At 46.1% G+C, this 16480-nt stretch overlaps 1 protein-coding gene across 1 annotated transcript in view; it reads left to right on the top strand.

The window, feature by feature from the left end:
* The first annotated feature begins 763 nt into the window (after window positions 1-763).
* The window catches only part of ACTR5 (actin related protein 5), a 28111-nt gene continuing 12394 nt past the window's right edge, over window positions 764-16480 (top strand). Inside the window, exons 1-5 of the mRNA XM_040447068.1 lie at window positions 764-1177; window positions 2381-2610; window positions 4715-4884; window positions 11414-11631; window positions 12434-12616. Of these exons, the coding sequence (XP_040303002.1) occupies window positions 779-1177; window positions 2381-2610; window positions 4715-4884; window positions 11414-11631; window positions 12434-12616 (1200 nt within the window). The 5' untranslated portion in view covers window positions 764-778. The remainder of the gene's footprint in view (window positions 1178-2380; window positions 2611-4714; window positions 4885-11413; window positions 11632-12433; window positions 12617-16480) is intronic.

Raw genomic sequence — 16480 nt, 5'->3', positions numbered from 1 at the left:
CCACTAAAAGGAAGAGAGAATGTATATATTGAGAATCAATTAGTCCTTTTCTCAGTCTTTGAGGTCTCAGTGAGAGGGCTATGGGAGTTAGTAATAATAAATAATTGAATTATTTAATAATGAATCTATTAAAAGAGTTCATATTGTATTACAAAAGCCTACACACAGGAAAGTGCACAAATCGTAAGTGGACAGTTTGATGAATTTTCACAAACTGAAAGTGTGTACGTAGCGAGCTCCCTGGCCAAGAAATTGAACACTGTCAATACCCCCGAGTTTGTTTCCCTGACGGCTGGGCTAAGGGCTTCGTAACTCTGTGGAGGCGGAGCCAAGGGCGATTGAAGGTGAGTTACCCGGGAAATGGGGGTGTGACTAAGAGAAAAGGCGGGGCCTGAAGTAGTTTAGGGACAGGTTCTGGAGGCCCGGAAGGGGCGGGGCCTGGTGGCGTTACGCACCCGGGGCGGGGCTAACTGTCTGGCGTCCCGGCTGGAGCGAAGGGGCGTGGCCAGACCGGATGTTGGGGGCGAGGTTAAGCAAAGGCGGGACTTCGAGGCCAGGATGGGCGAGGCCTAGCGATCCCAAAGGCCGCCCGGGTCGCTAGGGGCGAGTTAGGCGAAAAGACTGGCGGGGTTTCGTGAGGGGAGGAAGCTTGGGAGCAATCGTCACGCACGGGGCGGAGTCTCGTGTCGTCTGGGCGGGCATTGCGGTGAGGGGCGGGGCTTCGCGTCGTTTGGGCGGACGTTGCGGCAAGGGGCGGGCACAGCGCGCGCGTTCCAAGATGGCCGCGGCCAGTGCGGCCGGACCGGTAGGGAATGTGTTCCCGTTCCGCGATGCCCGCGCCGCGCCAGACCCAGTGCTGGAGGCCGGCCCGGAGGCACACGGGCCACTGCCAGTGCCACTGGTGCTGGACAACGGGTCGTTCCAGGCCCGCGCCGGCTGGGCATGCCCCGGGCCGGACCCGGGCCCCGAGCCGCGCCTGCAGTTCCGCGCTGTGTGCGCCCGCGGGCGTGGCGGGGCTCGGGGCGGAGCGGGCCCGCAGGTGGGCAACGCGCTTGGCAGCCTGGAGCCGCTGCGCTGGATGCTGCGCTCGCCCTTCGACCGCAACGTACCGGTCAACCTGGAGCTGCAGGAGCTGCTGCTTGACTACAGCTTCCAGCACCTGGGTGTCTCCTCACAGGTGAAGCGAGGGGGAGGTGGGTTGGGCTGGAGGGGAGGGGTGAGGTCTTGTGCCCGCGCATTTCGCTGAGAGGTCACTAGTGAGTAGTCACTAGGGTAACTGTAGCTCTCGTCATTTAGCTATTCCTTTCGTCTGTCGAGCAAATCTTAAGCGCCCAACGTGTTTAAGCCCTGTGCTGGGCTCTTGGGAAGTAGCAGCGGACTGAACAACGGTCCTGTTCTCTTGCAGCATACCTTCGGGCATAGGTGCTCATTCGTTGATAAGTTCATTCATTGAGCACCTACCTACTCTGTGTCAGGCACTTTTCCAGGCGTTTGGAATACATCCATGAATGTAACACAAAATTACTTACGCTATGGAGCTAGAATGGAAAGGCATTCTAGTATGAAAAGGCAGCCAATAAACAATAGAATTAAGTAGTAGATTCTGTGGCATGGTAGGAGGAGGGGGGGGGCGGTTCACGTCTTTTCGGATGGTCAGGGTAGGACTCAGGGAGAAGGGGATGTTCAAGCAAGGATTGAAGGAGGTGATTGAGGGAGCAAGCCATGGGAATATCTGAGGGAATAGTATTCCAAACAGAGGGAACAGCCAGTGAAAAGGCCCTGAGGGAGAAGTGTGCCCTAATCCTAAGTGAGAGCAGCTAGAGTGAGAGGAGAGTAGTTAAAGTGGAGAGGAAGTCACAAGTGATGAGGGGCAAATCACACACCTTATAGGCTTTTACTCGGAGTGTAACGAGGAGCCATTGCAGGGTGTTGAGCGGAGGAGGGACATGACTTATGCTCCAGAAGGCCCGCCGTAGCTGCTGTATGAAGAATGGACTGGCATGGGTCATAGGGTAGAATCAGGAGACCAGTTAGGAGACCATTGCAGTCACCCAAGTGAGTGATGATGGTGACTAAGGTGAAGGTCAGGGGAGGGGGATGTGGCAAGAAGCAGTTTGATTCTGGAGGTATTTTGAAGATCGAGCCAATATGATTTGCTGACAGTCTGGTTGGGGCTTGACTTAATAACTTTCGATTGGCCGTACTTTCATATTCTCCAAAAACAACCTCCAGTAGAGATGAGCGTTTTACAGTTGCTTCTGGCCAGGTGTTTGAAGACCGAAAGCAAATTCAGTCTTTACAGTAGGCCTTTGGTTTCTTTTATTCTTTAGGAAGAGTATTCTTTTGTTAGTGGTCTGTTCTCTCTTTTCTTTCAAAGTAGGGCTGTGTCGATCATCCCATAGTTTTGACAGAAGCTGTGTGCAACCCGCTGTATTCTCGACAAATGATGTCCGAGCTTCTTTTCGAGTGCTATGGGATTCCTAAGGTTGCCTATGGAATAGACAGCCTCTTCAGCTTCTACCACAATAAGCCAAAGAACTTGATTTCCAGCGGGCTCATCATTTCATCTGGATACCAGTGTACCCATATTTTACCCATCTTAGAAGGGAGGTGAGTAGCACTTAGGGCACTGGAGAAGCATTCAGGAAACATTTGTTGGGTGCCCACCTTAAAGGTGGGGTGGAAAGAACAAGTATTGGACTGGGAACTAGCCTCTGGCCTTGGCTCTGACATGCTTCACTATGTGACTTCAGGTAAGTCACTTCACCTTCCATCCTTTGTGACCTGGAGGGAGTTGTTGTAGATGGTCTTCGAAGTCCAACTCCATAATTGTAGAATTTTACTATTTTGATTATGGCAAGATAATCACCTGCAAGTAGCAAGTGCCCATAAAAAAACGTTTTGAAGAAATTATTTGAATAATTTAAATGGCCTTTCTGTTCTGGAGTCACTTTTTTATTGAGGGGTTATTTTTTTAGGGGGGGAGGTTCTGGGTTTTCAGGTCAGTCACGACCCCAGGGTTGTAGGACCAAGCCCCACATCAGGTTTCACACTGAGTGTGGGGCCTCCTTAGGATTCTTTCTCTCTCTCTCCCCCCCGCACCTCTCCTCCACTCATGCTCTCTCTAAAATTTAAAAAAAAAGAGAAAAAGGTTATTTTTTAATTTAAAGCTCTTTAATCACAGTTGGTTAGTACTTTTCAGGTACAGTGCCTGGCACGTAATATAGATACTTATTAAATATTTCCAAGTTGGATAAAAGGTGAGGGTAGTTTCTCTCATTAAAAAAAAAAATATATATGTATTTATTTATTTATTTTGAGCTGGAGAGAGGGGCAGAGAGAGAGGGAGAGACAAATCCAAAGCAGACTCCATGCTATCAGTGCAGAGCCTGATGTGGGGCTCGAACCCATGAACTGTGAGATCATGACCTAAGCCGAAGTCAGACCTTAACTGACTAAACCACCCAGGTGCCCCAGTTTCTGTCATTTTTAGACCAGTTTTCATTTTATAGTTGGGCTTTCATTGTTGGAGAAGAGACTAGGCCAGCATCGTGCTCTCGGGAGAAGGTTTCTTATTGCATACAGAGGGGAAGTAGGGAGCAGAGTCCTGGCTTTGGAGTTAAATGCCTGGGTTTGTGGCCCTGCTGAGGATGAGGTTATTTACCCTCTCCACTTAGCCTCTTCTTAACACGTAAAATTGGGAAAAACTAATTTTTCAGGGTTACTCTGAGGATGAAGTGAGATAAATGTAGGTGATGGCACTTCGGGAACTGTAAAAGAGTCTGAGTATTTAAGTCAAAATAAATGTTGAATTTATTGAGACCTATAGTGGTAATTTCTCTTGAAGTTTCTACAGACATTTATGAAGATAGAAGTATTTATTTTACACGTTACCAAACACTCCTTATATTTGGAATTTTTTTTATTTTATGTAAACAGAATGTACAGAAAAGTATTGAGAGAAAAGTGTTTTACCTGAAAGTTAAGACACGATCACATTGGAGCCTGTCCTGTTCTATGCTGGCATCTGCTGGTGAAGCGTGATATAGCAAAGACTTTGCAATTGCGGCAAGATCCTAGTGTCCTGCTACCCTTTCTCACATTAAGAAAGAGGCTATTCTGATTTCTCTTCCCCTTCACAAGATGTGGAAGGGACCTGGTCCTTTCAGGAGGTTACAGTAAGCCAGTATGTGCGTGGTTACTTAATGTGTATGCATCAGCAGAAGTGGAGTGTCCAGGGGAGGGTTCTCAAACTCTAGCCTATGTTAGACTTACCTAGAGAGCTTGTTAAATAAAATGCATACTCCCAGCCCTACCCCAAAGCAAATGAGTCCCGGGAATCGGCACGTTTAACATTTCCCCCAGCTAATTCTACCAGGACCGCAGTTTGAGAAATGCATGACGAGCCACATAAGGGTCTGACTTCAGAGTACATATTCTTCCCGTTGAACCTTGTTTCCTTGTGACACCCTTGCCAGAAGTTAGATGCCACGTGTCTGGGTGTGGACTAGGAATTCCTGCACTGAGTCAGAGGCTGAATCGAGGGAACTTCAGAGTCCCTTCATCTCTAAAGTTTTCTGTTCCCCCGGCTGCTCTGTCTCTTCCTTGTTCATCTGCATTGTCACCCTCCCCCCGAGCCCCCCACGAAGTGTTCCCTGTCCTTTCTCCCATGTTGCCACAAATTTCAGTACTCTTTTCCATTCCTTGCTTATAGGTTAGATGCTAAAAACTGCAAACGCATCAATCTGGGGGGAAGCCAAGCAGCTGGCTACCTCCAGCGTCTCCTGCAGCTGAAATACCCTGGGCATCTGGCAGCCATCACTCTGAGCCGCATGGAGGAGATCCTGCACGAGCACAGCTACGTTGCTGAAGATTATGTGGCAGGTAATGGAGACGGCCTCTGTTTGTGGCATTTGTTTATTTATAATTTTTTCAAAGAGTTTTTAATTTTTTTTTTTAACATTTATTTTTGAGACAGAGAGAGACAGAGCATGAACAGGGGAGGGTCAGAGAGAGAGGGAGACACAGAATCTGAAACAGGCTCCAGGCTCTGAGCAGTCAGCACAGAGCCCGACGCGGGGCTCGAACTCATGAACCGCAAGATCGTGACCTGAGCCGAAGTCGGACGCTTAACTGACTGAGCCACCCAGGCGCCCCTCAAAGAGTTTTTAAAAACTGTTGATTATTTTTGAGAGTGTGTGAGCAAGCATGAGTTGGGGAGGGGCAAAGAGAGAGGGGGAGAGAATCCCAAGCAGGCTCCATGCTGTTGGTGCAGAGCCAGGTGCAGGGCTCGGACCTCGTGAACCGCGAGATCATGACCTGGTGAAATCAAGAGTCAGATGCTTAATCCACCGAGCCACCCAGGCGTCCCTGCTTGAGGCTTTTAGATATTGTCTGTGTTCAGGGTGTTCCTTAAATCGTTTCCAGGATGACTCTCTTGCTCACTTTTTACTCTCATTAGCATCCCCTTTTCCTTTTGGTATTTACTTAAACTATTCAATAAACTGCTAACTTACATCTGTAGGTTTTTTTTTTTTTTTTTCAAAATGGTTTTGGCTATGTTAGTTCCTTTGCCTTCCCATATCAACATTAGGATTACGGGGGTGCCTGGGTGGCTCAGTCAGTTGAGTGTCTGACTCTTTTTTTTTTTTTTTTAATTTTTTTTTTTCAACGTTTTTATTTTTTTTTTATTTTTGGGACAGAGAGAGACAGAGCATGAACGGGGGAGGGGCAGAGAGAGAGGGAGACACAGAATCAGAAACAGGCTCCAGGCTCTGAGCCATCAGCCCAGAGCCCGACGCGGGGCTCGAACTCACGGACCGTGAGATCGTGACCTGGCTGAAGTCGGACGCTTAACCGACTGCGCCACCCAGGCGCCCCGAGTGTCTGACTCTTGATCCCAGAGTCGTGAGTTTCAAGCCCCAAGTTGGGCTCCCATGGAGCCTACTTAAAAAAAAAAAAAGTTAGGATTAGCTTCTTCATGTCTACAAAAATGTTCTTTTGGGATTTTGATTGAAAGTATATGAAATCTATAGATCAGGTGGGATATGAAACAACAGCATTTTTAATATAAACCCAAACATAGTATTAAGTCGAGATGTAACATTAAATGTAGATTGGGGAGAAGTGACATTTTGTACGATGCTGGATCTTCTACTCCATGAACATAGTAGGTCTTTCCATTGACCTCGGCCTTCATTGATTTCTTTCATCAGCATTTTGTAGTTTTTGACATACAGATCCTATACATGTTCGGTTAGATCTGTGTCTAAGTTTTTGCTTTTTTATTTCACTTTCCGGTGGCTCATTGTTCGTGTATAGAAGTGCAGTTAATTTTTATGTGTTGACCTTGTTAAATTTATTTATTTTTCGTTTTTTGTAGATTCCTTGGGAATTTGTCCATAGACATGTCACCTGTGAATAGGAACAGTTTTGTCTCTTCCTTTGCAATCTGTTTGCCTTTCTTTCTCTTTTTCTTATTTGACTGGCTGGACTTCCAGTACAGTGTTGAATAGGAGTGGTGATAGTGGGCATCCTTTTCTTGTTCCCAGTTCCTATTTTTGGCATGGTGGGGGGACATAGTCTTTCACTATTAAGTATATGATGTTGGCTTGAAGTGTTTTACAGATGTCCTTTATCAAGCTGAGGAAATTGCCTTCTGTTCCTAGTTTTAGTGAGCATTTTTATCATGAGTGAATTTTGAATGTTTTCTTTTTCTGCACCAGTTGATATGATCCTCTGGTGTTTCTGCTCTGGACTATTCATATGGGAGATTATAATGATTGCTTTTTGGATATTGAACTAGCATTGATTTGGGGGTGGTAGATGCCACTTGTTCATGTATATTTGTCTTTTTATATGTTGCTGGATTTGATTTGGTAATATTTTGTGGGGTTTTATGTCTATATTCATGAGGGATGTTGATCTGTAGTTTTCTTTTTTCTTGCTTTTTTTTTTTTTAATGTTTATTTTTGAGAGACAGAGTGCGAGTCGGGGAGGGGGAGAGGGAGAGGGAGACACAGATTCAGAAGCAGGCTCCAGGCTCTGAGCTGTCAGCCCAGAGCCCGATGCGGGGCTTGAACTCACAAACTGTGAGATCACGACCTGAGCTGAAGTTGGATGCTTAACTGACTGAGCCACCCAGGTGCCCCTAAAAAAAATTTTTTTTAATGTTTATTCTTGAGAGAGAGAGAGAGCGCGCGCGCGCGCGCTCAAGTGGGGGAGGGGCAGAGAGAGAGGGAGACACAGAATCCCAAACAGGCTCCAGGCTCTGAGCTGTCAGCACAGAGCCCGATGAGGGGCTCGAACTCAGGAACCATGAGATCATGACATGAGCTAAAGTCAGATGTTTAACAGACTAAGGCACACAGGTGCCCCCAAGATCATTCTTCTTGTAATATAAGCATTTAATGCTGCAAAATTTCCCTTTCAGCATTGCTTTGTCTACATTATACAGATTTTGTTATATTTTCATTTTCACTGAGTTCAGGTATTTTCTTTCTTTTTTTTAATTTGAGAGAGAAAGGACAACTAGGGGAGAGGGGCAGAAGGAGAGAGAGAGAGAGAGAGAGGGAGAGAGACAGAGAGAGAGAGAGAGAGAGAGAGAGAATCTTCAGCAGGCTCCACGCTCAGTACTCGGCCCAGTGCACGGCTCGATCCCATGATGCTGGGATCTTGACCTGAGCCACGGTGAAGAGTCAGATGCTCAACTGACTGAGCCACCCAAGCACCCAGAGTTCAGATATTTTCTTATTCCCCTCAAGACTTCTTTTTATGAACCATAGATTATTTGGAAATGTATTGTTTTATTGGGAGTACATCAAAATAAAAAGCTTCTGCACAGAGAAGAAAACAATCAACAAAACTAAAAAGCCACCCACTGAATGGGAGAAGATATTTGCAAATGACATATCTGAAAAAGGGTTAGTATCCAAATTATATAAAGAACTGATACAAGGCAACACCCAAAGCACAAATAATCCAATTTAAAAATGGGCAGAGTTTTCTTAAGTATTTAATGAAGATGAATTTTTTTTTTAAGTTTATTTATTTTGAGAGAAAGAGAGTGCAAGTTGGGAGAGAGGCGGAGAGAGAGGGAGAGAGAATCCCAAGCAAGCTCCACACTGTCAGCATGGAGCCCAACGCAGGGCTCAATCCCACAAACATAAGATCATAACCTGAGCTGAGATCAAGAGTCGGACGCTGAACCAACCGAGCCACCCACGCGCCACGGAAGTTGAATGTGTTCTATAATGTTAATTCAAATGAATATAACTTAAAATAATTGTTTCTCAGGGTTCCTGGGTGGCTCATTTGGTTAAACGTCTGACTCTTGATCTCAGCTCAGGTTATGATTTCCTGGTCGTGGGATCCAGTCACATGTGGAGTGGCTCAGCATGGAGCCTCCTTAAGATTCTCTCTCTCCTTCTCCCTCTGCCCCTTCCCCCATTCACATGACTCTCTAAAATAAAAAAAAATAAAATAGTTGCTTTTCATGTTTAAGTCTATTTTACAAAGTGAGTAATGTCTTACGTTATCCACACAGGATTCTTTAGAAGCGATTTCAGTTCATTTCTGTTAAAATGAAAAGATTTATATAATTTTTGTTTGATTTTATATATTTGAATGAGAAGGGTGATTTGTGTAAGGTTTTTAAAATGAAGAAGAGGGCAGAAGACATGAACAGACCTTTCTCCACAAGAAGACATCCAGAGGGCCAACTGACACGTGAAAAGATGCTCAACATCACTCATCCTCGGGGAAATGCAAATCAAAACCACAGAGAGATATCACCTCGTACCTGTCAGAATGGCCAAAATCAACAACACGAGAACAAGTGTTGGTGAGGATGTGGAGAGAAAGGAAGCCTCTTACACTGTTGGTGGCAATGCAAACTGGTGCAGCCACTGTGGAAAACAGTATGGAGGTTCCTCAGAAAGCTAAAAATAGAACTACCCTACGATCCAGCAGTTACACTACTAGGTATTTACCCCAAAAATAGAAAAACACTAATTCAAAGGGATACATACACCCCTGTGTTTATAGCAGCATTATTTAACAATAGCCACATTTATGGAAGCAGCTCAAATGTCCACTGATACATGAATGGATAAAGAAGATGTGGCATACATAGAAACTTTTAGCCATAAAAGTGAATGAAATCTTGTCATTTGCAACGACATGGTTGGAGCTAGAGAGTAGAATGCTGAGTGAAATAAGTCAATCAGGGAAAGACAAATATTGTGTGATTTTAGTCATATGTGGAAATTAAGAAAGCAAATGAGCAAAGGGAAAAAAGAGAGGAGGGCAAACTGAGACACAGACTCTTAACTATAGAGAACACATTGATTGTTTCCAGAGGGGAGGGGGTGGGGGATGGGTGAAATAGGTGATGGTATGAAGGCGTGCACTTGGGCTGAGCACCGGGTGATGTATGGATGTGCTGAATCACTATATCGGACGCCTGAAACCAGTGTGACACTGTATATTAACTCTGGTAGAATTAGAATAAAAACAATCTTCAGATTTTAGGGGTTAAGTCCAATTTGATATTTTACAAAATAGTTGATGTGGAAAGCAGAAAGTAAAAAAAAACCAAAAAACAAATGTGTTGTTATATATCCAAGTATTTGGAGATATTCCTGTTATATTTTTGCGATTTATTTCTGGCTTAGTTTCATTATGGTCGAATATCAGGGAAGCTCGTGAAGATTTGTTTCATGGCCCAGGCACAGTCTCTTTGGGGAATGTCCCATTCATGCTTGGAAAGAACATGGACTCTGCTGTTGGGCGGAGTGTTCTGTGACGTCGCTTGGGCACGCTAGTTCGTGGTGCTGCTCGGCTCTTTGGTGTCCCTGTTCCTTTTCCATCCACTAGCTCTGTTGAGTATTAAGAGTTTCGAAGTCTCAGGGGATGATTTGTAGATTTTTTATTTCTCCTTTCATTTCTGTCAGCTAATGCTTTCAAGTATCTAAAGCACTTTGGTTAGGTACATATTTAGGTTTCTTACGTCATCTTGACAAATTTACCTTTTATCATTATACAGTATCTTTTTTTATGCCTTGCAATTTTCTTGGCTTTGAAGTCTACTCGGACATTAATATAGCCACTCCAGCTTTCTTTTGATGCGTGCTTGCATGGAATGGTCTTCCCATCGTTTAGTCTACTTATACCATTATACCCAAAGTGAGTTCAGTAGCTGTCTTTTTAAAATCTGTTATGTCAGTCTCTATCTTTTAATTAGTATGTTAAGACCTTTCTTTTTTTTTTAATTTTTTGGGAGAGCCTGTGTGCTCACCCACACTTGGGGGAGGGACTTAGAAGGGGGGAGGGAATCCCAAGCAGGCTCCACACTGAGTGTGGACGCAGAACTTGATCTCATGACCTGAGATGGGGGCCCGAGCCCAAGTCAAGAGTCAGACACTTTTACTAAGCCACCCAGGCACCCCAAGATCATTTAAAATTAATTCTATGTTGAATTTAGTTGTACCATTGTATTATTTGTTTTCTGGTGTTCCTTCTCTTTGGTGTTCCTGTTTCTTTCTCCTGCCCTCTTTTGGGTTAGAGTATTTAAAACTTTTTTTGGTACTGGCATTTTAATTTATCCGTTGTGTTTTTACTGTATCGTTCTGTGTAGTTTTTTAATGGTTGCCCTGGGATTACAGTAGACAGACTTTTCACGGTGTTCTTAGAATCTGTGTTTTGCGACTTCAGGTGGAATGTGGAAATGTTAGCACCCCAGAGGCCCCTTTAGCCTTCCTCTTTTATGTTGGGTTGTCCTATGTATCACATCTACACACAAGGGAAACCCAGCGGACCTGTGATGGTTTTTTACTTGGAATTGTCAAACATACTTTAAAGAACTCAGGAGGAGGTTAGCCTATCATGTTGAACCAGATTTTTGTCCTTTCTGTTGCTCTTCCTTCATTCCCAATGTTCTGAATTTCCTTCTGGTGTCATTTCTGTCTGGCGAACTTTATTCGACAGTTCTTTTTTTTTTTTTTTTTTAATGTGTATTTATTTTTGAGACAGACACAGAGTGTGAGTGCGGGAGGGGGAGTGTCAGAGAGAGAGGGAGACACAGGATCCCAACCAGGCTCCAGGCTCTGAGCTGTCAGCACAGAGCCCGACGTGGGGCTCGAACTCACCAACTGCAAGATCGTGACCTGAGCCAAAGTCAGCCACTGAACCGACTGAGCCACCCAGGCTCCCCCTTTACTCGACAGTTCTTTGAGAAGGATCGGTGGGCCTTATGTTCAGGTGTTACAGCTGCATTTTGTTGACCGGGTGGATTCAGAAATTGGGTGGATTGTGCCTTCTCCATCTTCCCCGGATCCAGAACCCTGGTATCGCCTTTCTGATTTCTCTGCTAATACTGTTTCCATTTCATAACTTCAAAATGATTTCTCCGAAGAACTGCAGAAATGGCGGTGCCCTGATTATTACGAGAACAACGTCCACAAGATGCAGCTCCCGTTTTCCAGCAAGCTCCTGGGCAGCACTCTGAGCTCCGAGGAGAAGCAGGAACGGCGGCAGCAGCAGCTGCGGCGCCTGCAGGAGCTCAATGCCCGCCGGCGGGAGGAGAAGCTACAGCTGGACCAGGAGCGGCTGGACAGACTGCTCTGCGTGCAGGTGCTGGCGGGTCCCGCGAGGGGCTCCGGTGTAGGCTCAGCATGGGGGGCCTGTACCCGGTACGCAGCAGCAGGTGTCTCTGGACTTGGCCTCACTCATTTACTCTGGCCTTATAATCTCCTTTGTTTCATAACTTCTTTTTAAAGTTTATTTATTTTTTGGAGAGAGAGAGAGCGCGCGTGAATGTGCAGGCGAGTTGGGGAGGGACAGAGAGAAAGGGAGGCTGAGAATCCCAGGCGGGCTCCACGCCGTCAGCACGGGGCCCAATGCGGGGCTTGAACTCATGAACCCGCAACCTCACGACCTGAAACCAGGAGTCGGATGCTTAACTGACTGGGCCAAGCAGGCATCCTGTTTTACAACTTTTTGATTGAAACGTAGCACACATACTACAAAGTGCACAAGTCTTAAGCGTGTGTATATAGCTCGATGGATTTTCACAACGTGGAACACACCATGTGTCTGCCACCCAGAGCACCTCCAGCATGTCCCCTCTTAGCCAGTTACCTTCCCACCCCACTCAAAAGGTAACATTTCTGACCTCTGTCACCATAGATTAGTTTTTCCGAATCAGGTGGTGCTGAGGCCCTGACGCGATGCAGCCTAGAGACAGCTGGGGAGGAGGGTGGGGTGTGGAGCTCCGGTGGGAGGTGAGATTTTGTGGAGGCGCAGGCTCCGAGCGTTCTGGGAGCCCCCTCCTGCTGTAGTTTCTCTCTGTTCGGCTTCTAAGCTACTTCTCTCTCCTTCCTGTTTGTGAGCGCACTGACATCTTTGAAGTGAATTGTGACCGCTCTGGTTTCAGGAACTTCTAGAGGATGGCCAGATGGATCAGTTTCACAAGGCTCTGATAGAGCTGAACATGGACTCCCCAGAAGAGCTGCAGTCCTACATACAGAAGCTCAGCTCGGCCGTGGAGCAGGCTAAGCAGAAAATCCTTCAAGCAGAAGTCACCCTCGAGGTGGATGTGGTGGACAGCAAGCCAGAGGTACCAAGGGCCTTGGGAGGAGGGTCCCGTAGGGTCATTTAGAGAGGACAGCCCTTCCTGGGGACGGGAGGAGTGTTTTGAGGAGGCTGGCATAAAGAGGTGTGACCAGACTTGGGAAAGCGAAGTGGGTGGGGAGTGCCATCTGTGGGGACACGCGTGCCGACTGAAGTTCTGACCTGAGAGATTTCACCCTGTGGACCTCTGGCCCCCTGGGCGGGAGAACTCTGCATGTAGGGTAGGAAGAGCCTTCGCGGACCGGTCGTGTGGTGCCCTCTTGAACCTGAACCTTCTCCTCCGATGGTTATTTGCAGTCCCTTCCACTTTTTTCTGATGTTTACTTAAGTATATTGTGGTTGATACTTCACTTACTTCCTTTCTGTCTTGACGCCCCCTACTGTTGGAGATCGTGCTTCGTAATCGTTGATGGATTTTTTACAGCAACTGGTAGACGTGCTCAATAAGGTATCTGTGGGTTGGCTTAAGATCAGCCTTTTATTACTAAAACTGAATAAACCATTTGATCTCTGTCTTACCCTTTTTGTGTCCCTGCCAGTGGACTCTTAGCGTTGAGGTGGCCTAAGGCCGGGTGGCAGGGCTGAGATGGGGCCCTGGGTTCTGCACAGTAGCACCGAAATCAGTAGCTGGTTGCCTGTCTTTAGAACTGGAGGAGAGTAGGGGCGCCTGGGTGGCTCAGTTGGTTAAGCGTCCAACTTTGGCTCAGGTCATGATCTCGCGGTTTGTGAGTTCGAGTCCCACGTCGGGCTCTGTGCTGCCAGCTCACAGCCTGGAGCCTGCTTCAGATTCTATGTTTCCCTCTCTCTCTGCCCCTCTCCCACTCACACTCTGTCTCTCTCTCCTTCAAAAATAAACGTTAAAAAAAATTTTTTTAAAGAAAAAAAAAAAACTGGAGGAGAGTGTTAATAAGTGTGTGCATTGTTCCTGAATCTGTCAGCTCTAGAGTTCTGAAACAAAGGACTTGTTCATTGCCTTGTGGCACTTCTGGACCAGGATTAACCAGGCTAGCTTGGTGGGTTTTGTTTTAGTTTTAATATTTATTTATTTTTGAGAGAGAAAGAGAAAGGGAGAGAGGGAGAACAAGCAGGGGAGGGGCAGAGAGAGAGGGAGACATAGAATCCAAAGCAGGCTCCAGGCTCCAAGGGTCAGCACAGAGGCCAACACGGGGCCTGAACTCATGAACTGTGAGATCATGACCTGAGCCGAAGTCAGGCTTAACTGACTGAGCCACTTGGGCGCCCTGGTGGTTTTTGTTTTTAAATCAACTTTCTTTAAATTCTAAAACCTATACTTGTAGAAATGGAAAAATCCAGTTTGGTGCAGGGTGGTGTGGTACTTGCCAGTGACTTGGGAGCTGTCTTTGGCTCAGCGGGGAGCCTGTTCTTGAGATTCCAGCTCTCAGCTGGAGGCTCACTCACATACTTGCTGCGCTCAGCCTCCAGCTCCAGCTCTCCCACAGCTGAGACTCCCGGAGGCCAGCAGCCGGCCAGGGCATGTGTATCAGATAGAGCAGACCCCACGTCAACCTTCCTAGACATGGTTCCCTGGATGGCTGAGGTCCTACTCTGGCGTGGCGTCCCAGGTCAGCCTCACAGCACCCAATGGGGCCTTCCTAGTTCCCCTCTCTGAGAGTTTTCCGGTTGTGCTTCAGATCTCAGCTATTTACTGGGATCCAGACCCGTGTTGCCTTTGTTGTTTGTTCACCCATATTCAGTTTTTGTCATGCCTGACAGGACATCAGCATCTTTATACCACAGATGTGTTGCTGAGCCACTGGCAGGTGGGCAAGGGATTTCAAATTTAAAATGAAAAGCCTGGGTGGTTCAGTCCGTTAAGCATCTGACTTCAGCTCAGGTCATGATCTCACGGTTTGTGAGTTTGTGAGTTTGAGCCCCATGTTGGGCTCTGTGCTAACAGCTGGGAGCCTGGAGCCTGCTTTGGATTCTGTGTCTCTCTTTCTGTCCGCCCCTCCCCTGCTCGTGCTGTCTGTCAAAAATAAAAAACACACATTAAAAAAAAAAATTATAAGATGAAAAGCCCAAATGACTGTAAAATGTGATTCCTGAGCAGTTGGAGACCTAGTTTTTCCTTCTGTTTGTTGATTTTTCTGCATTTGTTACATGCTGTGATTCAGCCCCTCTTTCATGCATTTAGCAGGTATTAATTAAGTCCCTACTTTGTTCTGTGCTCTGGGGATATGTATTCTCGTTCTCTCTGGGCTTGGGGAGATTTTGAGATGTTGGACTTTAGTTTCTCTGTATACAACAAATTTGATGAGTTGATCTGTACCCAAAGCTATGAGGGTCAGTCAGCATTTATTGAAGGTGATTGTTAGTGATTAGGGTCGATTATGTAACTTTCGTGGGATATATGTCCCACGTGACCGCATCACTGGCTGGCTGGTTCTCAAAAAGTATTTGTAGTGTTTTCCAACCATGTAATTCTTTTAGAATGGAGAGAATGGATTTATGTGGAATCAGAGCTCATACTGAAATGCCATCCAAGCAGTAATGCTGTATTGGATTAATTCAGCAAAATTTTTAACTTACAGTGTTTTCTAAAATCCATTTGTCCCCACAGACCAGTCCATTCCAGCCCTTGCTGTTCTGCAGATATTCTGATGAGGGTGTTGTAAAGGAGTAGGCTTTGTCAGCAATCCTAATGAAGTATTTGAAGTAGAGGATGTTGGCTTTCCGTCAGGAGGGGGAGCACAGTTCTAGAGCACATCGCTTGTTGGAGAGCACAATGAGCTTAATATAGAAGGTTCTCTTGCCTGATTAGCCAAGATGAGAGCTAGCCCCTGCTTGTTCCTATGCCACGCAATCAAGACTGTTCCAGGGAACATGCTGCATCTTCTGTGATGTGCTTTGGCAAACTGTCGTTCAGTTCAGTTCCAAAAGAATGCCTATTTGTGTTCCTGAACGCCACACAATACGTGTGGAGACCCTGGCAAACCCTAGAGGGAGAGAAGCCAGCCACAGTGGAGAAATCTGTTCTCTGTTGGAGGCCCGTCGTCCGCTCTGAAATTACTAGCTTTGTTTCTCCGTGAATCGTATGAATTTGGATAAGTAAAATATCTTCGTATCGTTTTATTTTTTTTTAATTACTTATCTTTGAGAGAGCACAAGCGAGGGAGGGGCAGACAGAGGATCTGAAGCGGGCTCTGTGCTCCCGGCTGACAGCAGCGAGCCTGATGTGGGGCTCAAACCCACGGAACGTGAGATCATGGCCTGAGCTGAAGTCGGATGCTCAACCAGCTGAGCCACCCAGGTGCCCCTCTTTTTATCATTTTTAGTGAAGCTTAGAAGTTATCTTTAAGGTAGCATGCTTTTGAATGTAGCTAGGTGAAGGTGGATGATGATATCTTTGCTGTAGCTGGAGAAGCCTTTTGAAACTCGAACATTTTATAATCCTCTGTTCCAGGAAAATTTGAGGGTATCTCCCAGGGGCTGACCGCTCAGTGGTAGGCATGGTATGCCAGGGACTAGTGATGCAGATGCATGGTTCTTGCATTCTTTGGTACCTAAAAAAATAGGGCTATTGAATCACACTTAGTTGACTGTAATAAAGCTTATCTGGTGTCCTGGCAGATGGTGTGGGAATTTAGGTGAAGTTTTTTTTGTTTTGTTTTGTTTTTTAAATATTTATTTATTTATTTATTTTGAGAGAGAGAGAGAGAGAGAGAGAGAGAGAGAGAGAAAGAAAGAATGAATGACTATCCCAGGCAGGCAGCGTGCTGTCAGCACAGAGCCCAGTGTGGAGCTTGATCTCATGAACGGTGAGATCATGACCTGAGCCGAAATCAAGAGTCCGACACTTAACCAACTGAGCCACCCAGGTGCCCCTGAT

The sequence above is a fragment of the Herpailurus yagouaroundi genome, unplaced genomic scaffold (assembly GCF_014898765.1).
Source record: "Herpailurus yagouaroundi ecotype Mexico unplaced genomic scaffold, PumYag 196, whole genome shotgun sequence".
Lineage (NCBI taxonomy): Eukaryota > Metazoa > Chordata > Mammalia > Carnivora > Felidae > Herpailurus > Herpailurus yagouaroundi.
This window is presented reverse-complemented; position numbering and strand designations above follow the sequence as displayed.